Source organism: Chaetodon auriga, chromosome 13, assembly GCF_051107435.1.
Source record: "Chaetodon auriga isolate fChaAug3 chromosome 13, fChaAug3.hap1, whole genome shotgun sequence".
Classification (NCBI taxonomy): Eukaryota; Metazoa; Chordata; class Actinopteri; order Chaetodontiformes; family Chaetodontidae; genus Chaetodon; species Chaetodon auriga.
In genome coordinates this window covers 25,550,958-25,578,818 of record NC_135086.1, presented here as the reverse complement: position 1 = coordinate 25,578,818, position 27,861 = coordinate 25,550,958, and the positions used below count along the sequence as shown (strand labels likewise).

At 42.4% G+C, this 27,861-nt stretch overlaps 1 protein-coding gene and 1 long non-coding RNA gene across 5 annotated transcripts in view; one reads left to right on the top strand and one right to left on the bottom strand.

The window, feature by feature from the left end:
• The first annotated feature begins 509 nt into the window (after window positions 1-509).
• On the top strand, window positions 510-15,418 carry LOC143330722 (uncharacterized). The gene is made up of 5 exons (XR_013077968.1): window positions 510-986; window positions 1,308-1,442; window positions 10,747-10,894; window positions 10,994-11,140; window positions 15,290-15,418. It is a non-coding gene; the product is annotated as an uncharacterized LOC143330722 (long non-coding RNA).
• Window positions 7,456-27,861, bottom strand: part of pde1a (phosphodiesterase 1A, calmodulin-dependent) — an 82,135-nt gene continuing 61,729 nt past the window's right edge. For all 4 annotated transcript variants that reach the window (XM_076747448.1, XM_076747450.1, XM_076747449.1 and 1 more), the window contains 7 exons: window positions 26,626-26,727; window positions 25,012-25,132; window positions 23,200-23,281; window positions 22,772-22,892; window positions 22,110-22,294; window positions 15,282-15,485; window positions 7,456-15,199 (listed from right to left, as the gene is read on the bottom strand). In XM_076747448.1, the coding sequence (XP_076603563.1) occupies window positions 15,141-15,199; window positions 15,282-15,485; window positions 22,110-22,294; window positions 22,772-22,892; window positions 23,200-23,281; window positions 25,012-25,132; window positions 26,626-26,727 (874 nt within the window). In that variant the 3' untranslated portion in view covers window positions 7,456-15,140. The remainder of the gene's footprint in view (window positions 15,200-15,281; window positions 15,486-22,109; window positions 22,295-22,771; window positions 22,893-23,199; window positions 23,282-25,011; window positions 25,133-26,625; window positions 26,728-27,861) is intronic.

The following is a 27,861-nucleotide window of genomic DNA, read 5'->3' as shown; positions in this document are numbered from 1 at the left end:
GCCTTAGAGGTTGAAGCCTATGTAAAATAACAATGGGCAGTTGATTTCACACAGAAGTAGACAAAAGCAGCTTTTCATTTTTAGGCAGCAAGCATTGTTTTTTCTGGCTGAATTTCAATTGTCATACAGATTAGCTAATTAGCATTAACTCCATATGTTGATAACTCATTCTCCAACTGACTCAGCTAAAGTTAACAGGATACTAATGTAGCATCCCCGCTCGACTCCCACACAGTGGAGGCCTGAACTGAGGTTTTTCATACATCATCTTTGTAGCAGTATAGAGGTCTGTGAGTTACCATGCCTTATTGGCAACACTGCAGCCAACCACAGGAGGAGCACTGACCTATAAAAGGGGCTGCTAGTCCTCTCTCACTGCTTACCAACTGGCGACGGCACTTCCAGGCCGGACCTTTTGCTTCGAACAGAGCGGTTGACTTTGTGCCTCCAGACTCCAGTGTGTGTGTGCCACCTAAATGGCCTGCTGTGGTAGACACCAGTAGCTGGGCAGTACACTCTCTCCCTCTCCGTCCGGTGTGTCATGCCTAGCCGACCAACGCTAACTGATTTGCTGCCAACAGTACATGACTGAAGTCAGCATCAGCTGACTGGGTTTCCTGGCTGGGTTCAACACAACACATCGCCACCAGCTACGGGGGACCACTGCTGCTTTTTCCCTGCTTTTTCCAGCTTTTTGTTGCTTTTTGTTTGTTTGTTTGGCTTGCCTTTTCCCTGCTTTTTCCAGCTTTTTGGTTTTTTTTTGTTTGCTGTTTGGCTTGCTTTTTGTCAGCGTTTGGTTTGCTCTTTGCTGTTTTTTCTTGTTTTGTTGTTGCTTTTTGTTGCTTTGCTTTTGCTTTTTCTCCTGCTTTGTGTGGCTCTTTGTCTTTGCTTCTTTATTTGAAGACCGCCCTCGTATATGCTTGGTGTGCATCTGAGCCTTAACACTGATTTTTATCGAGCATTTATCTTTCCATTTTAAAGTACGGGTGAGTGAGTAGTGGGGTTAAATCCCTTTAGATTTGATTACTTTTGTTTTTCATTTAGTTTATTCAGTTTACCCTGCCCGTTGACCTGAGTAATTAATTTCTTTGACCTTGGTATTTTGTTTGGGCAGAGGATTGTTTTCTTTTCAGTATTTGTCTTCATTTCTTTATTAATTTGGCAGTTGGCAGTTTCATTTTTGTTTAGTTCATGATTTATATTTTCCTGCCAACAAAATCCAGCCTGTTTTGGTTGGATTTTGGGTGTTTTGTTTATTTGTATTTGTGTTGGTATAACCCCACTTAATCCCTTTCTTTCTCTTTTAGTTCCTGAGGTCCGGTGGTGGTGCTAGTGACCTGGTGGTGGGATCCCCCCTTTTTGTGTGCTGTGCTCCCCTGGGTTCTGGGTGCTTATAGTTTTGGTTGGGTTTCCCTGCACCAATCAGTCGTCCCTACACCCCGGTAAGCCTCAGCTTAAAGTTAGTTCCCTTCTTTCTTTGGCCTTGTGTGAATGGTGTTTTATTGTTTTTTTTAAATTGCATTTTTTGTAATAAAGCATATGCTCCTCTTTTAAAGTGGAATCGTGTCTCATCTGCCTTGAGTAAGACTGACCTGTGTGCCTTAACAGGGACTTAGGTTTAAAAATACTTCCTGGGGTGAAATTCCCCAGGTGGCATTGTTGGCAACAATTCAGTTGGTGTATAATTCAACCAGATTTGCAAAAACCCTCCTATACCGACCGACCCCCTCGCATTGCCACATCTGCAACCTCATAAGATAATGCTTACAGTTTGCTAAAGAAATGTTACTATTTTACCTAGATGTAGCCTAATGCTAGGAATAACTGTGGGCCATCAGCTACTTAGTGTGCTACATGACAGTTTAAGTTCTTTTCTGTCCTTACAATTTAGCTCCTATGTTTTGAGTTTTGGAAAAGTGCTAAAAAAAATGCCTCATGCATACCACTTTGACATGATGGTAAGCTACAATTGGACAATTGCTGTTTGGAGGAAAGTTTTAACAAGCAGAAAGGCTGTTTGTCAATATCCTAGCTGCTGTGCTAAAGCTTGAGCTGTAAGCATTTGCTTGGCTGATGCCATCACTAGCCGTACAAAGGAAACAAATGATCCATCTTTATGACATTTACACAGTCCAAATAACTGCACATGCTTATTGAATTTACTCAAGATAGAAACTAAATTACAAATTCAATCAGCTTTGCCCATGACTCTATTTCTCTCCATCCCTGTGGGACCTCAGCATATAAGAGAAAGATAATAAATAGGCCTATCTGATGAAAGAGGACATTAATGGGAAAATACAATGTATTCTCAGAGGGTTTATGTATAAAAGAGATGAGTTAGTGGCATTTTAATGCCACAGAGACTGACCTCTGTCATGAAGATACTGACATCTATCACCATCAGAAATGTATTTCAGCAAGATTGCAGTGTAATATTTTGTTCTTTAGAATGAAGCTATCAAAAATAAGGTCCCCCCTCTCACTGGGCAGATAGCCAAGCACACTTAATGACACTTGTTATGTTAATTGATTGATAATGTGGCACATGGAGTTGCTGATAAGATTTTAGGAGGGGCCAGTGCCACCCCAGGCCACCCACTGGACACATCCCTAGCAGCTGAAGAACTTGACTATCATATAGGGATTAGGTGATGAAAGAAAAACAGTACAATTACAGTAGTAATTACAGTTACAATAACATTCCCATTCAGCAAAAAATAAAAAATAAAATGAAGGACGGCATTCACAATATGATTACTATGATTTTCAGTGTGGTGAGACATCTTCCTCCCTCTGATGGCATTTGTCACACCATCAATCCAAATAAAAAAGAGACCTACTGAGTGACAACAATGAGCCAGACACTGTAAGTGCCATAGTTAGTGAAAATTTATTTGAACAGATGCATGTGATATTGCCTAATATTTGAAAGATGATCATTAAAAGGTAAAAATGGTGGTTTCAGTTGTGGCATTGGACACTGCACTCTTTGTGAGACACTACAGAACTAACCCAAACAGGATGAATTTCAGAATGAAACATTTTTTAAAATTTCATTCTGCTGAGTCAAAATGTCTGCTGTGAGAAAGATCTGCTGATCTGCAAAATCAAAAGAGTGTTAAAATCCCAAGTCACCCCTGTAGAGGAAGTACTTGACCAGCTCTCCATTTAAAAGAGTACATTTCAGAGTTTTACCCTAATAGATCTCACCACCTCGGTGGTATTAAAGAGCATATTCCTCCTCTAAGAGTGGTTTTGACCACAAAGAAATTTGTCATTGATTTTCACGTTTGATCCGCTCTCATCACAGTAACTCCGTCTGAGCCGGCTCTCTGCTCAGCACGGCACAGTGTTACCCCGGTTGTCCATTTCCCCGTATTCCCCGTAAATTGGCCGGCACTGCAACTGGGTCCTCCACTAGCCAGTTACATATGCCTATTACTGGCAACTCTCCTCTAAATGATCTGGGCTCTTAGTATGGTGCTAGAAAGAAATTTAGTGGCTAGGGATAAGCCCAAAGGGTCTGTTAATTTCTTCAGGATAAAGCAGTGGTTCTCAACCTTTTTTGGATGAATGCCCCTCTCAATGCCCACACCTCTTGCTGCCCCCCATCAATGAGAAAGCAGTTGGAATCCCTGTATATTGATATTTATGATTGAAATTGTGTATTTTACTGGCCTATTTGAGATGTAGGCCTACCCACTGTATTCATAGCCACTGTAGCCCTGTCATTTAACACAATTTAATAATTATTAGAATTCTTTAATCACATAATAATGATGTAAATGTATTGTTAAATGTAAAATTAATGAAGGTTACTCTTTTTATTGGTTGAATATATATTTTAATCAAATTCCAACATTAATTAGGCTCCTTCACTGAGCTAACTTGAGGAACCAATCACAGTTCAAAATAATAATTAAAAACAAATCTTGGCCAATCAAAAAATACAATGAGCTTGAGTACAGACAGAATACAGTAAATTGGCTTAACTGACATTAACGGTAGTCTACCTGCTAAGCTGACAAAAAAAGGCTTTTGTGTGTGACAGAACCTCTCGGCTGTGGCTCGCACACCAGTCGTGCCACAGTGTGGCACCAGTGTCTCTGCTGTGCCCAAAAGGAGTCGAGCCATCCTGCGGACTGCATATTTTGCTGGGAACCGCATACGGCTCACAGTGAAAATAGGCGAGCCTCCTGAGCTCCAGATGAGACGCAGCTGCTCACGTGGGCAGTGTGGCAGCTCTAATCTGTTAACACGGGTGCCGAAATAAAAAGCGACAGGTTCCTGAGAAACCCTGGGCTAGAGTAATCTTGTGTTAGTCACACAACCATCTACATTTTAGAGAACTAGAAAAATGAAGGATTGTCCAACACTCATATTGTAATTTCAACTGATTATGTATTTGTATATACAGTATTCATACTGTATCCACATATCGATAACACTCTGACGAATGGTTTCGTAACATCCACTAAAACTCCAGACGATCCACTGCAGTAAAGATATTTAGTCCATAACAAGTTGGTAATCCACAGCAATCTGTTTTCTCATGTCCTATTAGCAGGTGATGTGCTCGTCTTCGGTTTGTTTTCCGTCTTCTCTCCATCACAACTTTCAGAAGCATATGCAGAAGAGTGCTATCCTGCCACCAATTACTCCCTGGAGTTTCAGGCTTCAAATGACACCTCATTTGACCAATCACGATCCGGCACATGAAACTTAGCAACCAGAGAAGCCAATAACAGTCTGAGTAGAAAAAAGGTCCTCCTTCTCTTCCCAGGTGCGAAAATTGAGCCAATAACAGCCAGGTTTAAAGATGATTGATGCTCCAAATAACCAATGAAATTTTGAACATGCTGATATGCCACTTCAGTGGATTATTTACAGCTCCGGCACCATTTACAGTCCTAGCATCGCCACCTTCTGAGAAAAAAAATTAACCAATCAATAATAATAATAATAATAATAATAATAATAATAATCGTCACGGCCCATAGACACACCAAACACTAACTCCTTTCACTGCTAGGCCACCTGAACTATGTCATTCGCATCATCCCTCAATTTTGACACTTTTGTTACACGTCCTTCACATTGCCCAAAAGTTTGCCCCTTACTTCAGACCTCCTTGTTCATTGCAACATGCTCTCCACTCAGGTTATCTGTCTCCGCCTATCAACAATCTCTTAGAATCCATGTCTGTCTATGCTGCTCAGAGTTCATGGCTGCTATCACAAAGCCACCTACTGCCATCCTCAACTCCTGGTCCCGCTCTCACATCAGCACGTCATTCAAAGGTCTCTGCTGACCTCCTTGCTTGCAGCAACACTATGCCCTGCTCAGGTTATTTATCTCCATTCATAGACAATCTCAGACAGTCTCAGAATTCCGTTGACTTTTACATACCATCTCTTATGCAGCTAGACTAACCAGTCCAGTTTACCTCAAACTATCTATGTCTTTTGCCTTGATTTATTCCTAAATCCACACGAGTGTATCGATGACTACGTAAACTAAGACTAGTCAGTCAAGTTTCCATGCAAGATCCTCAGAAACGGCTAGGCGGCCTGTGGTTTCACCACCACTTCTGGCAAAATCTAATCCAGATAGAGAAGACACTCCAAACATCCATTCGCCTTTGCAGCCACCTCTATTACAGGCATGGAATCCCTGACCACATCATCAAATTCTCAGTCACTGGTCTCCCCCTCTAAATCTCACGTACATCCGCAATGATGCGATTGACATCAGATACACCCATGAACAGGTTTTCTCTTGAAGTTCCGTTGGGGCTTTAAGTGAAAATCTGAGAAGATCCAAAGAGGCGGTTCCCCCACCCAGAGCCTCAACTCCCCCGGTTCCATCCCGTTCTGTCGCCCGCTTACCCAGATCCATCATCACAGTCCATCCATCCATGACTCAGATCTCTCCTTTCATCCTTTTATCCCTCACGCTCTTTTTGTCCTACTCTGTCATCCCTCTACCCTCATCCCTCAATCCTTCATTCGTCACTCCTCATCCCCTCATCCCTTCAACCATCGACCTTTATCCCTCCTTCCCTTCATCCCTCGCTCCTCATCACCTCATCCCTCCATCCCTCACCCCTTCATCCCTCGCTCCTCATCCCCTCATCTATTCATTCCTCACCCCTCATCCATTCATCCCTCCTTCCTACATCCCTTGACCCTCATCCCTCTGTTCCTCCATCCCTTGACCCTCATCCGCATATATTATCCTTCATCATTCATGCTCTCCCCCATAGGGCTGTCTTTGCAGTGGAGAGACACAAATATTTTTGAAATTGGTGCTACATGACCAAAGAAAAGGGCTGTGGTATTCCCTTTTGCTAAAAAGGTATGTAACCTACAGCAACCAGAATGCACTGCACCACATGTGGACCACAATACTTCCACTGGTGAGTGAGGTAGGTTGGGTGGTTGATTTAGGCTTGACCAGTTTCAAACAATGTACAGTTAAACAGTATCGTAAAATAAGAAAACATTTCAGGTGAGAAACAGGGAAGGCAGTACTACATTCCTGATTCATATTAGATCAGCACTACCTGGTTTGAGAGTTTGATCAGAGTTTTGTGTCATGATCTGGAAGAAAGCGTAATGTTTGCATATGCTCTGTAACTTGTGCCTGTTTACCCAACTCTTCCCGAAGTCTGTTACTAACCTACATCACCAATCTGGAAATGCTCCAACTATAACACTTGCTCATACACCCCTCAGAGTTAAGAGGTAACAAGGTGCAACTACAGACAATGGAATTCTCATTGATCACATCCATTACAACAGTGTCCTGAAATGTTCACAGATGTTTTCAACACCTAGTACTATGACCATAATCTCACAGCAGTGATGATTCCTACATGAGCAATTTTCAATTGTTGTTGGACATTCAATATTCATGTTCTTTCCAAACAACTGTTCATTTATCTCTTGCCAATCATGACATTCTACATTCATGAATAAACATGTTTAATGTTGTACATTCTTTGTGTCAAACAAGGGAAGAGTTCATCAAAATATCCAATTTGTCAGTACTAACATATGAAAGTTCACAATGCAAGGATGGCTAGGCATATTGAAATTTGACACAGTTCACCTGTTTGGTCAAAATCTCTTCCCTCATGTTATGTCTTCTATTACCGTACCTGTTAACACTGGAATTTGAAAATGCAGGAAACTTTCTGGTGCCAGACCCTGGGCCCTCCCACTGCCCTTGCTACTGTCCACATATTGCTTGCATTCAGATCAGGGTGCACACAGTGAATCCTAAAATCATCACTAGGCAACCACTTGCTTTTAAATATTAGAGCAACAAGGATGAATTAACAGTTCATACATTAAGTGATTACAGTTAGGTGGTCTGAATCGGACACCTGGTTGAAAGCGAAACGCTGTGAACATCCCTGCATTGTATAAATGAAAACACAAAAGGGCATTTAAATTCAGCACTTAGTTTATTTATGTATTACTTGAAGAATATGTATACATCACTTAAACATTATGCTTCAATTGTGAATTAGTCAAACAATTGGTAGCAGAGGGTGGTTATGAAAATGGATGGCAGAGATAATCTAAATGAAGTCATTGGTGAACCATGTTTCCCCACCTCTTGTGTTTGGTAGATTTGTCAAACTGGCTCACATCCATTTTCCCTCTGTGTGATAAAATAAAATCCATCTTGCATATTTTACAAAATGCATGACTTTGACCAACATTACACTTCATTATATATGGGTAAGCCTCCTCCCATTTGATGAGAAACTTTTAGACTTTTTGGCAGGTACTCCATCCCTCTCACATTCATCCTTCTTCTCTTTGTTTTATTGGTGGGCCCCATTTGAGTAAATGAATCCTTGTCAATAAATATTACAACTAATGTTCTACATACTGCCTGCCACCTGCTGTGCGAGTGCTGCAAACACATCAAATATGCGGTTATGCCTCCCATCAACATTAGAGTCAACCTTTTTTTCTGTGTTAGAAAGGTTAAAAATATGGTAGATTTAAAGGAAAATACTTAAATGGGAGGACTGCGGGAGAGAAGGGTAAAATTCAGGAGAATCCTAGGAAAAACAGAAAGGTTGACAGGTATGCATTCACACTGATTTGGCATTTCAGCTGGTGTAATCCCATGACAAGATGATCCTAGTTTTATCTAATGACCTAGAGTGAACAGGAATGATTGAAACTGCGATGTTATAATCCATGACATAAAATGAATGTCGGCCAGGGACATAAAGTTGGAGACTGGGATTCTTCCCTAATTCCTATTTCTCCACTTCGGGACCCTTGCTCAGACCACACCCATATTTTGATCTCAGCCTTCATTTTGATCTCAACTACATACCTGTCCAGTTTCATGACTGCATCCTGAATGGTTGTGAAGCTATTGCATCAACAAAATCTGTCCACAGACAGACATATAAACACATGGCAAAGTACTTCAATTTGCTTCTGTGGTAGTTCCTGCAACAAAAGGTCTTCCAGTCTCAAGGACCACACTTGCATTTTGATACACACACACACATAGACTCACAAAGTGAAAACAAACCACCAATCTTCTGCTAAGTGGACAACCGCTCTACCTACTGAGTCACAGCTGCCCCAAATAATACAGGAAACAACTGTACCGTATGCAGTATACTGTACAGTATACAGTGCACACACAACCAAACACCACACAATGATTATAGCACACATTGCATTAACACAGGGTTTAGAGGATCTAAATAGTTTTCACTGTCTGCCATGTTGGATCTATTTTTCAGCTCATTGGCCGTTGCTGTAGAAATGTATGGTGTTTCGGTTGCACAAGTCAACATAGTGATATTATTGACTGCACTGCTCTTTATTCACAGTCAGGACAATAGAGACAGTACCATGATTTTATAGCCAAGCACAGAAAAAAACAGAAGGTCACAGGTCACAGTTTCTGCAATGATGGTGGAGAGTACAATGTTACACTAACTTCTGGGTGTATTTGCCAAAAGAACAACAAGACAACCCATGTTATAAAAAAAAAACTTCTTTTAAAGTGGTCACATATAAACTCTGGTATGTCTTTGACTGTCCATTTAAAGGTTAGAAATTCATACTAATTTACTGCTGCTGCTCTGTTCTCTGTGGGTTCAAACTGTCAGACATATTCAATCAGTAATGTCACTGTAGGTACAAGTTAGGTCAGTTTGCCAGTTTAACAAATACATCTCCCAAAGTCACAGTGAAATTGCAGCATATGTAGCATATTTAGTTCCTGTCATGTTACTTCTTTTTCAGTAAGAAAAAAAAAAAAGGAATATGTGGGCAGGGTATTATACTGTAACTATACCAATGTGTATACCAGCACAGTTTTTTTTTTTTTTTTTCTCAGTGAAAGGTGTCTTTTTCCATTTGGCAATATGGGCAGTTTGCTTACTTATGCACCCTGGGCAGCTTGTGTTTTAGATACCCAGAGTGCCTCATATTTTTGCAGGGGCGCTCTCAAAGCTTGAGCTGAAAAATTTCAACCTAGATAGATAGAATAATGCCCAACATCATTTGCAGTTTTTCCCATCATCCAGAGAGGTAGGCCTTCAGGGGAGGTGACGACAAAGTTTACAGTTGCTTGGAATAGCAATCATGGAGGACTAACTAGTCTTGGCTGTTGCTGGATACCCAGAGCTATATGATTTTACTAATCATAGTTAAAAAGAAAAAAGCAGGCCTAGGGGCAAATAGGTGTGGCTCTTGAGATTTCAGTATGGTTGTTTTCGTTAATTTAAACTGTAGCAGTTCATAGTTTGTGCTAAGCTAATGTTAGCTCACTTTCAAAGTCTCTCTTGGCAAGCCGCACAACATATCTGAACAAAACGTAGAGTCAGTTACTTTCTAAGTTGAAGGTTTAACATTAAGCAACTGACAAGTTATTAGTTAACATCCATTTTACCTGTTGTTGTTAGAGGGTAAAGGAGGACTGCATATAGAAATGGCAGAATCTCAGGGACAATTATTTTTTTAAAAAAAAAGAGGGCAAAGAAGGTGATGGAATCTCCATTTTCCCGTATCCTGCATACTGTTTGGGAACAACCCTTCACCCTGAATCAGAGCAAGAGCCTTCCCCCTGTCCATTTATAAACCAGTATATCTATTTAAATGAAAACTACAGATCTTACTCACCATCAGCAAAATCAGGGTTAGACTAAGGAAAAGTGACTTGGTGGTTGCCTAGCAACAATCAACAACTGCACCACACTGCACCAAACTGTAAGCTTCAACAAAAAAGGGAGTGCGGTGCACCTTGCATTTTGCAACTTGCAAAAGCTTTCTAATTGAACACCATGAAAACATGCTACTTAACTGTGCTGCATTGACATTGATCATGTGTCAATATTGAAAAGAATCAAGTCCTTAAGATTGAATCTCTTCATGCGTGTCTATGCATGTCTGAGCAAATACAAAGCTTTAGAGCACTGTTGGACTCTAACCTCCTTCACCCATGTAGATAGAGGAGGATATGAGAATAATGAATAAACTACACCTCAGTCACATTCTCTGGAAATGCACACTAATTAGTATTGATTTTGTCAGCAAAGACTTTGGCAAATGTGTGTTGACATCATTTTATTCAATAACTAAACTGTCATGGCAATGTAAATGTTAGGATCCTGCCTGCCTGTCTTTCCTATTGGGTCTCCTTGCCCTTTTTCCCTATTGTTTGTTGTCTGTCTGTTTTCCTCTGTCTGTGCAGCGGGGCGTCTCCATGCTCCCAGCTAACTCCGCCCCTGCTGGGGCTCACCCGTGAGGCATTGTTCCTGATTGGCACAGTATTTAAGGAGAGAGCCCTCTCTTACCTGTGCCGGATTATTCCTCATCCTCCCATGACGGTGTCTGGTCTTGTGAGTACTACGTCTCTTTTGTCTTCCTCTCCTCCTGAGAAACAGTTAATGCTCCACTGTTTAGTATTGCCACTTACTGTGTGCTTCTTTTGTTTCCAGTGCCTACCCGCCGCTTCCACGCGTGTCTATACCACATACCCGCCTCGTCGGAGCTCCTTTAGTTATTTTCTCACTCCTTTGCTGCACAAGTCCTGTGTCCGGGTCTGCATCCTTGGGTCCTAACTATTTAGCGGCTAAAGCCTAACAGTAAGTGGAAAATTATTCAGAACTAAAATTATGCAGAAATACCTCATGAGTAAAGACGAGAAACAATAGTAGCTAGTAGGCAAATGCCCTAATTTAGGGCATTTGCTACGTTTGGTATCTCCTCTCAGTCGTGCTAATGTTTACCTTTGTTGGACTGCCACTTTTAGTGTGCTTTGTGTTTCAGTTGTTTGCCTGCCTCATCAGCATGTGCCTTGCTTCAGGAACCCGATTCGTCGGAGCTCCCTTTGTTTAATTCCACTCACTTTCGAGTGTGCTTTATTTTGTGGTTTTCCACTCATTTGAGTGCACTTTGTGTTGCGCAGTTCTTGTTTAAATTAAATTATTGTAGATTGATTATGTCCCTCTCTGGTCTGCATCTTTGAGTCCTAAGAAATTATTCAGCCATTTTGCCTAACACGTTGGATGATTGGCTAAGATAAAGTTGTCAGAGTGTACCACAATATCTAGCTATCTTAAAAAGCCAAACAAAACCATTAGCTGCTGCTGATAGCTGGTCTCTCAAATGATGATGATCTTCTTGCTTGGCCCATAATACACTCTTCCACCAAGTTTCATCAAAATTGAGCCAGTATTTTTCCATAAACTTGCTGACAAAGAGACAAACAAACGAAACTGAAAAGATAATCTCCTTATCTAATAATATTGAGAAATATTCTTCAGCAAAATTAAACTAAAATTGAAACTTTCCACTGACTAAATCTTGACTAAAATTAAATAAAAACACTAAAGATCAATATTCCTTTATTTGTCCCGCGAGGGGAAATTCCCTAAAATGTGACTTTAAACCAACATAAATTTTCAATAAGCAACTAAAACTAAATTTGAAAACCCTGTTAAAATTAACACTGTACTATGATTGTTTTGCTGTTTACTACAGTATGATCCAGGAGCTACTGTCAAGTGTGGTTGTATGATGGGTGGAGTTAGTCGTCCCAAATTGCAATATATTTAGGTGGCTAAAGTCCAAGTTAAGGATGAGTCATCAAAATTATTATATTTCATTTATGGCGGAAACCAAGAGATAACTGAAACGGGGACACGGGACTAGAACTTGGGAATTGGGAATTTATTATTGTTTTCTCACTGTTAATTGAACAAGCTGTTGTGACTGGCGAGCACTAGCATGCTCCTGTCTGCCTAGCATGTTAGTGGTCAGCTGGCCAACTTCAATACTTAGAGCTGTAAATAGTCACAACTTCAACAAGCTTCACACACGCACGCAAGTGCATGTGTGCACACACAGTACTGAACACCCTCTGGAGATCTGGGGCCCGTTTCACAAAGCAGGTTTAGTGAAAACTCCGAGTTTGTTAAGCCTGAAATGAAGGAAACTCTGAGTTTTCCGTTTCACAAAGGGAGGTAACTCAAACCAGAGAAAGAGGGGTAACTCTAGCCTGTTTCACAGAGAGAGGTAACTTAAGCTCTCGGTCAGTTACCATAGTAACAGACTCTATGAACCTAACCTGGTCGGGACCAGGTTTTTCTCAATGAACCTCGAGTTTCTCTCTGTCTCTGCCCTCTGTCAGCTACACACGGTATTTGATTTCCTCATTCATTCGTCAGCAGGCGAGTTTTGGGATAACATAGTTTTGCCGTCTGTTATTTAAAAAAAAAAATCAGTCAGTAGGCACTTTTTTTCCACTAACATGGCATGTCCTTTTGACAACGATCCCGTGGATGAAGGTGCAGCATTACTGCGCAGGGAATTAAATATTCGTTGGGAGATGGTTATCAGACCGCGCATAGATGTTCTGGCATTTCCAGACAATTATCTTTTTGAACGGTACCGTTTCACGTCACAGTCCATCATCTACATACACAACCTAATCCGTCTTTACATTTGCAACATTGCCAGCCGGAGTCATGCTCTCACATCCCAGCAGATATTGTGTGTTGCGCTGCGTTTCTTTGCGCAGCATTATGTTGGTGATAAAACAACTGCACAGTCAAACAGCCACTTAATATTTACTTTACAATGTAACACATGATCAAAATGAGGTACCCCCATTAAATTATGCCGTGTCTTAAAAACAATGTTTTTATGTTTCATCTTGAGCTGCTGCCAAGTGCGCTTCTCCTCCGCGGGATTGCACCTACATGAAATAAATTAATGAGCTCCCATTCAAGCAGTTTTCCCCTGTAATATTATTGTGATTGCAAAGGACTACATTTAAACTTACGCATTGACCCGAGCAGCAATGTTCTCCCACGCCACCTCCCTCTCTTTTGCAGCTGCAGCGGTGTTGCACTTTTTTCTAAAAACATGCTCAAATTGGCCGTATGAGCGCATTAAGAGTTCGAGTTCCAGTGGGGTAAAATACGCAGCCCTCCTCTTCCCTGTCGCCATGGTGACTCGTCGAATCGGGGCTCCATTGATGTTGGCTCTTTATAGTCGTGGTGCACGCGCTTAACTCTGAGTTAACCTACTCTGAGTTGATTGAACTAACTCAAATCACCTGTTCTGAAACCGAAAACTCGGAGTTTCCTATCTCAGGCTAGATCAACTCAGGGTTCAGGATTAGACTCGGAGTTTGTTGAACCTCCTTTGTGAAACGGGCCCCTGAACCATTTTCAGTTTGCTGACACATCAGTTTGCATCAACTTGAGTGAATTTTCTGGTCCTCATACTTTTGATTGCCTTTCTTGCATCATCTCTAAAAATTTGCTAATTTGCTTTCATTCAGGGTTTTACAGCAAGAAAAGTAACTGTTTTATCCTACCACCCTCAGAGACAAAATATCACAAACCAATCATACCATTAAGTTTACAATCATGCTAATGTCTTTGTGAGGCTACTTAGCCATAGTGGTGCTTGGAGCTGAATGCTCATTCCAGCATGCTCATATGCTCACGATAGCAAAGCTTACATGCTGATGTTCAGTGGGTATAATGTTTACCATGATCGCTATTTTTGTTTAGCATACTAGCATGCTAAAATAGCATAAAACACAAGGTACTGCTGAGGTTATGGGAATGTTTTGTAGGTATTTTACCATAAAACACAGAATTAGCTAATTAAATTGATAATGGTGCTAGACAGAAATTCAGAGTGTTCCCAAAGTCATTATTAGGAGTCATTGTCTGGGAATCGTTAATGTCAGTACAAAATTTTAGAGCAAATACATTTCATAGATATTGAGATATTTCACTGGATAAATGAAAACTTTGACTTACTGATAGCACTAAGATGAAGAGTTGGAGGATCACGACAACCAATATGATACGTCTTCTGGGAACCATGAATGTCTGCACAAGATTTCAAGGCAATCCATCCTATAGTTGTTGAGATATTTCATCCTGGACCAAAGTGCTGGATCGACCAACCAAAAGACCAATGTTGCCATATATAAAGCCATGCTGCTAGCGTGGTTAACAACAGCTGCTATATCCTGAGGGATCTGTTAAGTATTTTTTTGACAGCTCTGATGTCACATAATGGGTAGTGGTCAGAAGCACAACATGCATGATAATTTGAATCCACAACAGACAAAAGAGCAGAAATCACTCTTCACAATCCTAATGTATTATACGACATGTACAACACACCTGTTGCTCTGCTCAGCTTCATTCACAAAACCTCAACAACCACACAACAGCTCCATGTCCATTTCCTCCAGAGTTTTCAGCCACTGTACACTCTTTGGTTTTCACCTGTCTGTTTTTATTTGTATTTAAATTCTGATTCTGATTTCCACTCCAGTCTCTAATAAAATCACGAAACACTTTCACCACTCTGAAATGACCATGAAGCTGCTAAGAAGTTGTTATCTGATAAATGTTGTCACTTTGAATGTGTTATTTTCATGGTCAGTTGTAAACACAAGGTCCATTGGCCCCTTTGGTGCCACTGAACCACACTGAGTCAGCTGCTGTGTTTAAACAGAAGAGCTTGTACTCCCGTTGTCACTGCACTGCAACGCCTGTTGCTATGGTGATCTGCCACAATTAGATACAGTAGTGAGTTTGCCTTGGAGTGTCATCAGGCATTTTCAGGCACATCATCATTGTCTTCCTCATTCTCCTCCATTGGCCCCACCCCTGCAATGGTTACCACAGCGACAGGTCAGCTCATTGAAAGTTAAAATGTAATAAATAATTGGATATAATGTCATGTGTGTACCATTCCAGGTCAGGTGATCTGCAGGCATGCAGTCTGGAGACTTGTTGTCATGTGTCTCAACAGAAGGTGAGATGTCTGACTTCTGTGATTGGTCAGATGTGTTTCCATCAGGGACTCTGTGACTGGGTGAGCCATGAGATTGGATGTCTGAGTTGATATTAGACTCCACTTCCTCTTGTTCCTCTTGCTCCTTGCTGGCCAGTTCTGTGTGCAGTAGACACAGGAACATTTAAATTACAGGAAATATGATTAAGAATTATGTTTCTTCCATGTCTGTAAAGGAACACATGTAATGAACTATGTACAGCACTAATGTTACAGAAAACATCACATAACAGCTAACAGGACAAAGAGTGATTGTCCTTAGGTACAGTGGGAGCTTTGAGCTGAAGACTGACATCACCGAGCTAAATTGCTCACAGTGACAATGGTAACATACTGATGTTCAGCATAATGATCATCGTCTTAGTTTAGCATGGTAACATGCTTATTGGCAGCAAACACAAAGTACATCTGAGGCTGATCGGAATCTCATTTGTTTTGCAGATGTTTGGTCATAAGTCAGTGTATTAGACAAACAAAAATTCTGACCTGATGATGGTGCTAGATAAAATTTCAAGGCATCACTAAAGTCATTACAATTTATAGCGAATTAGTTGGCAATTTTCTTTATAGCAAATTTCCATTTAGAGATTTCACTTGCAAACAAAATTGTCAATCTTGTTTCAGCACTAGAAGATAACTGGGGTCACCAAGTCAGTCAAAGTTTTATGGTGATCCATCTAGTAGTTGTTTAGATATTTCAGTCTGGACCAAGGTCTTGGACTGACCAACATTGCTATTCATAAAACCACAGCCACAGAGTTTTAATATACCTGAGTATCTCAAACCCATTCAACAACACAAAAAAATGGCAAAATATGACATCATTTTCTCATGTGTACTGTTGTGGTGAGGGAAGAGGTTATACCAAGCTATAAAGTAAGTAAAATTTGTGTGGGTAATAAATTGTCTGCCATTTCACAAACACATAAATAAAATCAGTTTGTTTGGGTGTTAATAGTGAGTCATGGTGTGAATGGGTGGGTCATTGGGTTTGAGCAGGGCTCCTTCCTTCCATCGTGGGGATTTCTCATAACAGAGGAATGCATGGCATCATGATCATCCTCCTCAATACTCTTGACCATGTTACCTCTCCTAATGTAATGACTTTTTTCTTAAAGTTGAAATTCATATTATTAGTCTGGTCAATGGAAGGGTAAATAGCTCTTGATACACAGATAATGTCTCAATAGCCAAGAACTCAAGATTGTTTTACATTTATCATTATTTCTACAAATGTTTTCTTCCTTATTCCTGGTGACAGTGATACACAGGTATTGGATTTCTGTTTCAACCTTGAAGTTGCAAATTAGGCACTCTGTTAGTTATGTAAGGCAAGTAGTTCACATTTAACAACATTTAATATAATGTCTGCTGCTTTGGGAAATTGGTTAATGGAATACAGCACTGTGGAAATTTGTCTTTCATCTTTTAAAAATAATGTTGCGTCATCTGCAAATTGACTTATTATAATGCATTTTCCCATAATGTTTATGGCTCCGCCCCATATTCTTAATCATAATAGAGGATAAGTGAACACCAATCATAAATAATAGAGGAAGACTGTTGCAACCTTGTCTAATGCCCCTCCTGAATCTTGGGCATGTACCATATTCCAAAACTACACAATGTTAATATCATATAACATACCAATCAAATCTGTAAATTTCTGTCCCAAAACAAAATTATTTAAAGTTTAGAAAAAGACACGATGTTCCACTGAATCAAAGGCTTTGTAGAAATCAAGAAATGCAATGAAACCATTCTCTAGAAATGTACGACTGTAATCAATCAAGTCTAGCACCAGTCTTATATTATTGTGGATAGATCTTTCCTTCCCGTAGGCCCACCACCTGCAGGAAGGACCAGAAGGGGCCGGTGCTTTGTGTTTTGGGTGGCAGTCGTGGGCGGGGGCCCCGACGACCCAAACCCTGGACAACGACTCTGGCTATGGGGACATGGAATGTCACCTCGCTGGGGGGGAAGGAGCCGGAGCTAGTGCGGGAGGTTGAGCGGTACCGACTAGAGATAGTCGGACTCACCTCCACGCACAGTTCGGGCTCTGGAACCCAACTCCTTGAGAGAGGCTGGACTCTCTTCTACTCTGGAGTTGCCCGCGGTGAGAGGCGGCGAGCTGGTGTGGGCTTGCTTATAGCCCCCCAGCTCAGCCGTCATGTGTTGGAGTTCTCCCCGCTGAGCGAGAGGGTCGCTTCCCTGCGCCTTCGGGTCGGGGATAGGTCTCTCACTGTTGTTTCGGCCTATGGGCCAAACAGCAGTGTAGAGTACCCGGCCTTTTTGGAGTCCTTGGGAGGGGTACTGGAAAGTGCTCCAACCGGGGACTCCATCGTTCTGCTGGGGGACTTCAATGCCCACGTGGGTAGCGACAGTGATACCTGGAGGGGCGTGATTGGGAGGAACGGCCTCCCCGATCTGAACCCGAGTGGTGTTCTGTTGTTAGACTTCTGTGCTAGTCATAGTTTGTCAATAACGAACACCATGTTCAAGCATAAGGGTGTCCATCAGTGCACGTGGCACCAGGACACCCTAGGTCGGAGGTCAATGATCGACTTTGTAGTCGTATCATCTGACCTTCGGCGGTATGTCTTGGACACTCGGGTGAAGAGAGGGGCTGAGCTGTCAACTGATCACCACCTGGTGGTGAGTTGGATCCGCTGGCAGGGGAGGAAGCGGGACAGACTTGGCAGACCCAAACGTATTGTGAGGGTCTGTTGGGAACGTCTGGCGGAACCCGCTGTCAGGGAGGTCTTCAACTCCCACCTCCGGGAGAGCTTCGACCAGATTCCGAGGGAGGTTGGAGACATTGAGTCTGAATGGACCATGTTCTCCACTTCCATTGTTGATGCAGCCGTCCATAGCTGTGGCCGTAAAGTCGCCGGTGCCTGTCGTGGCGGCAATCCCCGAACCCGGTGGTGGACACCGGAAGTAAGGGATGCCGTCAAGCTGAAGAAGGAGTCCTATCGGGCTTGGTTGGCTCATAGGACTCCTGAGGCAGCTGACGGGTACCGGCAGGCTAAGCGGGCAGCAGCTCGGGCGGTTGTAGAAGCAAAAACTCGGGTCTGGGAGGAGTTCGGGGAGGCCATGGAGGAGGACTACCGGTCGGCCTCGAGGAAATTCTGGCAAACCGTTCGGCGCCTCAGGAGGGGGAAGCAGCTCTCCATTAATACTGTTTACAGTGGAGGTGGGGAGCTGCTGACCTCGACTGGGGATATTGTCGGGCGGTGGAAGGAATACTTCGAGGATCTCCTCAATCCCACTGTCATGTCTTCTGCAGAGGAAGCAGAGACTGGGGACTTGGAGGTCGATTCGTCCATCACCCGGGCTGAAGTCACTGAGGTAGTCTGCAAGCTCCTCGGTGGCAAAGCTCCGGGGGTGGACGAGATCCGCCCTGAGTACCTCAAGTCACTGGATGTTGCAGGGCTGTCCTGGTTGACACGCCTCTGCAACATCGCATGGCAGTCGGGGACGGTGCCTTTGGACTGGCAGACCGGGGTGGTGGTCCCTCTGTTCAAAAAGGGGGACCGGAGGGTGTGTTCCAACTATCGGGGGATCACACTCCTCAGCCTCCCTGGGAAAGTCTATTCCAGGGTACTGGAGAGGAGAATCCGGCCGATAGTCGAACCTCGGATTCAGGAGGAACAATGCGGTTTTCGTCCCGGCCGTGGAACACTGGACCAGCTCTATACCCTCCACAGGGTGCTTGAGGGTTCATGGGAGTTTGCCCAACCGGTCCACATGTGTTTTGTGGACTTGGAGAAGGCATTCGACCGTGTCCCTCGCGTCATTCTGTGGGAGGTGCTCCGAGAGTATGGGGTTGCAGGCCCTCTGTTGAGGGCTGTGCAGTCCCTGTACAACCGGAGCAGGAGCTTGGTCCGCATTGCCGGCAGTAAGTCGGACCTGTTCCCGGTGCATGTTGGACTCCGCCAGGGCTGCCCTTTGTCACCGGTTCTGTTCATTATTTTTATGGACAGAATTTCTAGGCGCAGCCAGGGACCGGAGGGGGTTCGGTTCGGGAGCCGGCAGATTTCGTCTCTGCTTTTTGCGGATGATGTTGTCTTGTTGGCTCCATCGAGCCAGGACCTTCAGCGTGCACTGGGACGGTTCGCAGCCGAGTGTGAAGCAGCTGGGATGAGAGTCAGCACCTCCAAGTCCGAGGCCATGGTTCTCGACCGGAAAAAGGTGGCTTGCTCCCTCCGGGTTGGGGGAGAGATCCTGCCTCAAGTGGAGGAGTTTAAGTATCTTGGGATCTTGTTCACGAGTGAGGGTAGAATGGAGCGTGAGATTGACAGGCGGATCGGTGCAGCGGCAGCAGTAATGCGGTCGCTGTATCGGTCCGTCGTGGTGAAGAAGGAGCTGAGCCGAAAGGCGAAGCTCTCGATTTACCGGTCAATCTACGTTCCTACCCTCACCTATGGTCATGAACTTTGGGTCATGACCGAAAGAACGAGGTCCCGGATACAAGCGGCTGAAATGAGTTTCCTCCGCAGGGTGGCGGGGCACTCCCTTAGAGATAGGGTGAGGAGCTCTGTCACCCGGGAGGAGCTCAGAGTAGAGTCGCTGCTCCTCCACATCGAGAGGAGTCAGCTGAGGTGGCTCGGGCATCTGTTCCGGATGCCCCCTGGACGCCTCCCTAGGGAGGTGTTCCAGGCATGCCCCACCGGGAGGAGGCCCCGGGGAAGACCCAGGACACGCTGGAGTGACTATGTCGCTCGGCTGGCCTGGGAACGCCTCGGGGTCCCCCCGGAGGAGCTGGAGGAAGTGTCCGGGGAGAGGGAAGTTTGGGCGTCCCTGCTCAGACTGCTGCCCCCGCGACCCGGCCCCGGATAAGCGGGTGTGAATGGATGGATGGATGGATGGATAGATCTTTCACCTAGAAAGCCAGATTGCTTTAATTTATTATTTGAGACTGCCATTTTTCAGTCAAGCTACAATAAATCCAGGTAATATCTTAAAGTCTGTGTCGAGAAGTATAATAGGTCCTAAGCTGTCTAGTAGCCTTTTATCTTTGCCATGCTTGGGAATCAGTGTTATTAGGCCTTGCCTCATGCCTGGCAATAATTCCTTTCTTTGTATGTATTGCCTTAAACAGCAGATGTCTGACATCTTTCCACAACAATGTATAGCCAGGGGATTTGTTCTGTTTGTTCTCTTCTATTGTTAAATCCGCCTATCTATATCTATATTTATATCTATATCTATATATGTAAAAAAAAAAAAAAAAATACCCTTCTCGCCCCGCCTGGGGCAGTATTGTGCCTCCTTCAAGCTCAGGTCCTCTACCAGAATCCTGGTAGCTTGAGGGTTCTGCGCAGGATCTTGGCTGTTCCCAGGAGTGCGCTCTTCTGGACAGAGACCTCAGATGTTCTTCCTGGTATCTGCTGGAGCCATTCTCCCAGCTTGGGGGTTACCACTCCAAGTGCCTCGATCACTACTGGGACCACTTTTGCCCCACATCTTCTCCAACTCCTCCTTGAGACCCTGGTATTTCTCCAGCTTCTCGTGCTCTTTCTTCCTGATGTTACTGTCACTTGGGATCGCTACATCCACCACTGTGACTGTCTTCTGTTCTTTGTCTACCACCACTATGTCTGGTTGGTTCGCCATCACCAGTTTGTCTGTCTGGAACCAGAAGTCCAACAGGATCTTGGCTCGGTCATTCTGGATTACCTTTGGAGGCGTCTTCCACCTTGATCCTGGGACCTCCAGCCCTCGGCACAGATGTTCCTGTGTACGATGCTAGCCACCTGGTTATGGCGCTCCATGTATGCCTTCCCTGCCAGCATCTTACGCTCCACTGTTATACACTGGATTGTCTCAGGGGCATCTTTGCAAGCCTGCACCTGGGGTCTTGTCTGCTGTGGTAGATCCCGGCCTCTATTGACCTTGTGTTCAAGGCTTACTCTTGTGTGGCCATGATCAGCGTCTCTGTGCTGTTTTTCAGTCCAGCCTTTTCCAGCCACTGGTATGTTTTAGCTATGTCAGCCACTTCCTCAAGCTGTCGATGGTACATGCCATGCAAGCATGATATATATATATATAATCAGTATGGGTGTATGCAATGGTACAGCAATTACTATAAAACTGTGAAACTTTCTCTTCAGTGGTTCCTAGTATCCTTGAGTTCTACTCCATTTATCAGTGGAATTGTCAGTCCCTGATTTTCCTGTCCTCTTTCCCCAGATGAAATAGAAGGTGTTTTTTTTCTCCTGCTCTATCCCTATGCGCACGATTTCACAAATGCACCCTGAGCTCTTTTGAGGTACATACTGTCTATTTTGCATTGCTATATATACAAGACAAATTTAATGGTGAAAAAACAGCACTGTAACACTCCACTGATGTCAGAAAGTAGATATTAGGCTACTGGCCCTCAGACATCAAAGTAGATGCACAGGTGATAACAATTAAAACCTTTTTTCTGTATAATGAATCAGTGCCCAACTGTTTTGAAAACCATTGTCTGAACCAGGAAATACAGAAAATTTAAGTCAAGACACAGGAGCAATTTGCATCAACTAATAGCTGTAATAAAGGCTGATGGCAAGATAACATGCATAACTAACATACAGAGCTAACATACAGAGCAACAAATTAATGATTTTGAATTTCCTGTACCGTTAAGTCCACTGTCATGTGTGTCTGTATTTGTGTGCGTAGGAGCGTGTGCTTGTGTGCGCATGTGTGTGCATATGAGTGTGCATGAAGTACCATGCACAGACAGCTCTTTCCATCTGTCTTTGTTGCTGGTGATGACGCCAGATAGGTGGAGCCTCAGAGCCGGCAGGTCAATGGCTGTCAGGGAAAAGTCCATCTGTCCATCATCACTATTCCTATGGCGACTACTACTGTGTCTCTGTACCGACTCCACGGTAACTGAGCCACTTCCTGTTAGACTGGAAGAGAGCAGAGTTATGGACCAGGTGGATTGTAGAAGGTCGTAACCAATGGAATATGTCAACAGCTTCATCTCAAATGACTTGAAAGACCATATAAACTGATTGGTGAAAGTGAACAGAGTTAAACTGCTGAATCTTTTATCAGGTTTCTACCAGTGGAACCCCTTTGGGTTCCCACAGGTATCTATAGCACTGGGTTAGATTACACATATCTTATCCATTTCTGCAGTGTTTTGCAAATTACACATGTTAGGAATAGCATTATGCTGGTGTCAGATTTGTACTTACTACATCTGGAGAGAAAACGCTGCATCGGTTTATTCATATTTTGCAACACAGGTGCTCATGTTTTTAGATTGATAATTCAGTGAGGAGGGTTTTGTCTCTATCCAAGCCTTGACAATGACACAAGTTCCACTTCAGAACCGATTTTCAATACCAAAGTGTGATTCATTTATGTTGTAGTGGTGGTACCTGGACCTCCTGTTTCCAGTCTCTCTGGCCTTCCTGTCCTCTTCTATCAGAGGACCAATCACCTTTTCTGTTGTGTCGATCAGACCACTGAAAGTTGGCTCCACAATGAAGTCTATGAACCCTGCAATCAGACAAAGAGACAGGCAGACGGGATGGATAGAAGACAGAAGGAATGGTAGGAGGATGGAGTGTAAAGAGAGTATAATTAATTCCTTTTAGAATTTTATAAATGGACCTGTCACTCAGAAACCAAAAATGTATTCAGTTCCTCAAAGCACCAGTACGTGTCACTGTTAAACCAAAGTTAGTATACACTCACATCCTCCTGGCATAGGCCAATGGTATAGTCCTAGTCACTGCTATTAGTTAATAGTTAATCCTCACCTGCCTGTGGTCCTTAGGTATTATTGGCTTACAGTTGTTCTTACCTATCTGTGACTGGGCGATCATGGTGGCTTTACGGTCACAGAGAGGAGAAAAAGGAAGGCCGAGTTCCACCTCTTTATCTCCCTGGAAAATACACAGACCAAGGCAACATGGACATGGTGTGTTTTTTATGTATTCAAATCAACCCTGATTATACTTTTGAATGTGCAGCTCCAAAACTCTGGAACAGCCTTCCAGCTACGTTGCGATGTATTGACTCTGTGGAGGGCTTTAATAAAACACTCGAAATCCCACTTGTTTAGACAGGCCTTTGGATAACTTCTGACATTTTACATCCCTCGCTTCTTGTATGACTGCATATTTTATGTGCTTTTTATGTATATATGTATTTTATTTTATTTTATTCTATTCATTTATTTATTTTGTGGTGCTATATATGATTGTATGTTTATATGACTGTTTTAAGCATACATATTTGATTTTAATGTTGCGTAACTGTAAAGTACTTTGTGACCGGTGTCTGTGAAAAGTGCTATATAAATAAACTTTGCTTGCTTGCTAAAATATATACATCCACTTCTTGAACCTTGAACACGATAAACACAGCAAGCTGTATAAATTCAAACAGAATTAGGCTTGGGGGTTTTCATGAAAAAAGCAATCTGGTTACCCTACAAATTATCTTTGAGTCCTATAAAATAGCAATATTTATACTTTTACTCAAAGCTGTCAGGAATAATTGGGTTTGTCTTGCCCAGTGACATTTCAGTATGTGTACTGGAGGAGGTGGGGATCAAACCATTGACCCTGTGATTAGTGGAAGACCTGCTCCGCCTCTGGAGCCACCCCATGCCACATTGATAGGATTAGTTTGACAAATAGCAAACATAACCATATCACTAACACAAAGTTAAAATAGTCCCATTAAAATGAAAATTCTGGTTTATTTTATTGGCTAACTAATCACAGATCACTGTCAGGATGGATTGGGTTTCTTCCTCTGGTGAATAATATTAGATATGTGCATTTTCTGAATTCATTAATATTCTTCAGGTGAATGGGAAGCTTTGGCAGGCCAGACCTGTCTCTCTTATGTGGGGCCCAGTCTTCAGAGATTCATCAGCTTATCATTTCATCAGTCTCATCAGTCTCAGCAGAGTCATCAGCCAAAACCACCACCAGTGTCTGGACTCCTTGGGGGTGATTTACCTTGCTGCTACTCAGGGCAGACGCTGTACGATTGCAAAATCTCCCTATGGTGTTTAAGTGCCAAAGAGTTTCTGATAAGACTTAATAACCACTGCCATCTGTCATAAAAACAGATGGCAGTGGCAGCCACTTCAACATGTGGAAAAATCCAAAAGATGACAGACCTGCTGCAACCTGCAACTGTTGCTAAGCAAAGATTGGACTGTCTGGGGGACTGGTTTACTGAACAATCAATTGTACACTTTTAGATATCTGACACCTGCATTACACTGATGTAGCAGTTCCTAACTCTGATTGGGATTTTAAAATGAGGGTGCACACAGTGAATCCTAAAATCATCACTACAGTTAGGTGGTCAGAATCAGATACCTGGTTCGAAGTGAACTGCTGTGAACATCCTTGCATTCTATAAATTAAAACTCAAAAGGGCAAATAAATTCAGCACTTAGTTTATTTATATATTGCTTGAAGGATTTGTACACATTACTTACACATTATGTTTCATTTGTGCTTTTGAGAGAGGCTACTGGTATGTGAGACAACTAGTAGGAGTTATGAAAATGGATGGTAGAGATAATATAAACACAATGGAGCAGCATGGTTCTGCTACTCTTGGGTGTGCTTGTGTTTGGCAGTGTGTCTACCTGTCTAAAGAACTCTTCCATTAGACTGTGAGTCCAGCGGTAGTGCAGTGGCCAGGCCTTGGCTGGATGACTGATGTCTGCAGCATGAAGCATCAGAGACAAAACCTTCACTTTGTCTATACTGAAAAGAGAGAAAAAAAAAAGTTAATGAAAACCTAATTTAAATGTCATTCAGTGATGAACTGTAACCAAACAGAGTAAATAAAGTAACACGTCTCATGAGTCTGATAGGGTAAAAAGGTCAACATATTTACATTTAACCTTAAAAATCTTGCTCTCCTACAGTCTCCCGTAGATTAGGCAAGCAGTATTGTATCTTTTATTCTGTATTGTGATCATTGTGTGTGCAGAGTACAGCGACAGCTGCTGTCGCTGCAGTTACACAAGTAGAACCAGCATGACGACAGGCTGAATACAGCATCTTCCCCCAAATCCCATCCAAGCATGAGCTGAGAAGAATGGCAGCTGCCCCATACACCTCCACTCCAGCAGGGCTTAGAGAGAAAGAGGAGAAACTGGACTCTGGTCTGACTCTGTACTATTCCTATGAAAGCCCCTTCAGTTCAATCTGGTTCAGCAGGTTGCAGGACCTTATGGTGTTCATTTCTTAAAACTCCCACAGATGATCTGGTTGTCTTCATCAGATGGACCAACCACATGAAACTTGAGTCCAGTGCAGGCATGATGATAGGGTGGTTGGATTATATAGAGAAAATAAAGTGCAACTGACAATGGCATCTTTTTCATATTATAACAAGATATTTTTCAAGTTATAATAACAGTCTTTCTCAATAGTAGACACCTAACGATGCACTTTTCAAAGGAAACTCTTCTTGTTAACAACCTGGGTGGTGGTGGTGGATGTGTGGAATTCATGCTAGATGCTTAATTAAGGTTGTTACATACAATAAACCATCATCAATCATGTCATATGGCCTTGTGCTTATTGCACTGTCAACAGGCGTGGCAGGTGAATAGGACATAGTGTGTCCATTTTTGTCAGATAACAACTGCTGTCCAGTAGCCAACACTGCACAGAACAGCACTCATTGTAGCCTAACTGTTCACTGATCTACTATGACTCCAAAGCAATACAAATGCAGCCCACAGATCAGTCACATTCGATCAAGCATTTTGTATGATTGATTTACGCTATAGTGTCTCTTTAGGAATCTGGTTTTCTGGTTTTAACAACACATGGATGGATTTCTTTTTACAACACACCAACTTTCAGGACATGAAAAGTTTATTAACAGGAAAGGTTTTGTGATATAGTTATAATAACATATTGTCACATCAAGAAAAGTTTCTTGTAAAAAAAAATAATAAAAAATTGGTATCTTGCAATGACGAGATAATATTTAATTGTAACATAAAAAATATCTTGCAAGCAGCATGGAACAGAAAATATTTGAGAAAGACACTACAGTAAGAAATGATCATTTTCTACAATACTGTTTACGCTTTTTAAATCATAAAAAAATCCTTCATTAATCTGTTGACAACCAGTAGATTATAACCAGTACTATTATGTTCTACTAATGAAGGTGCTAAAATAAACTCCTGATACATGTATGTTGGCTGAAGATCAGAGGTCAAGGTTGTAGCTCTGACCTGTGTGTCTGTGTCAGGGCATTCCTCATGGTCTTGATCTGCTGGAAGTGACACGACATGTCTGTTGACATCACCATCTCTATGACCAGAGCTCTCAGCTCCCTGCCAATAAACAACACACACAACCAAGATAATCTGTGATCAATTACCATGACAGAGCTCTCAGTCCCTCAAGTATACAAGTATCAACTCATCAGTGATATGTAGTGATGGCAAGATGAAGTTTCTTGAAGCCTTGAAGCCTTCCAGCCAGAAGGTTCACAAAAAGGTTCATTTCTTGAGGCTTCATGTGCACACAAATGCCCCTGCTGGTCAAAGACTGTTCAACAGCCAGATACGTTATAGGCAGTGATGGGTGATACCATGCCAACGCTTCGGAGCGGAACCTATAAACTATAGGTAGTTGTAATTGTAATTGTAATTTTATCAATTTGTAATACACTCAAGACTGTCCTGCAACTGTGCATCGATGGGAATGACTGCCAAGGAAAAGAACTCAGTTCATCTTAATAAATGCATTTCAGATATCATTCATGTATTCATTCATAGAAATAAAATTTAGAATTTTGTTTAGTGTATTATGGGTATGTAACATGACAATACAATGGAATCTAATATTACTTGTCAAATGTTTATCAATAAATAATTTTGTCAATGTTTAAATAACTCATAATGTAAGGGGAACAACTGTTTTCAAACTGTTGAAGTGTTTTAACAAGGTAAGGGGCAGTGGATGTGCTTGTTAACATGAAGAGGGCTGTGCAATTTAAGGTCTTTATTCATTTTTATTCAGAAACAAAATATGGACTGGGTCCAGGCATATTTCCCTCATTATTTTCATACAAAGCACAAAAATGGCTCAGCATGGATGAGGTGTTGTTGTTATACCCCAATTCTTTAGCACACAACAAACACTTCACCTTCCATTAAAAGAAAAGACAGTGGAAAATATAATACATTGCATAACAAACATAAAACACATGTAGTAATGTTACTGAAAGTGTACTTATTTTTATTCTCTTCACTTTTATTGGAGAGATCAGATCAAGATGTTCCCACACGGGGAAAACTTTCTCTTTCTCACAGGCTCCAGCAAAATGCACCTCTATGTCACACACAAACCAAAAAATCGTCAACACTAACACACGAAGTGTGAGTGGATCCATTGTGATATATATATATATGTTCATAAATTGCGCCGATAGTCGAACCAATTCCTGAACCAGCGAGGCTTCG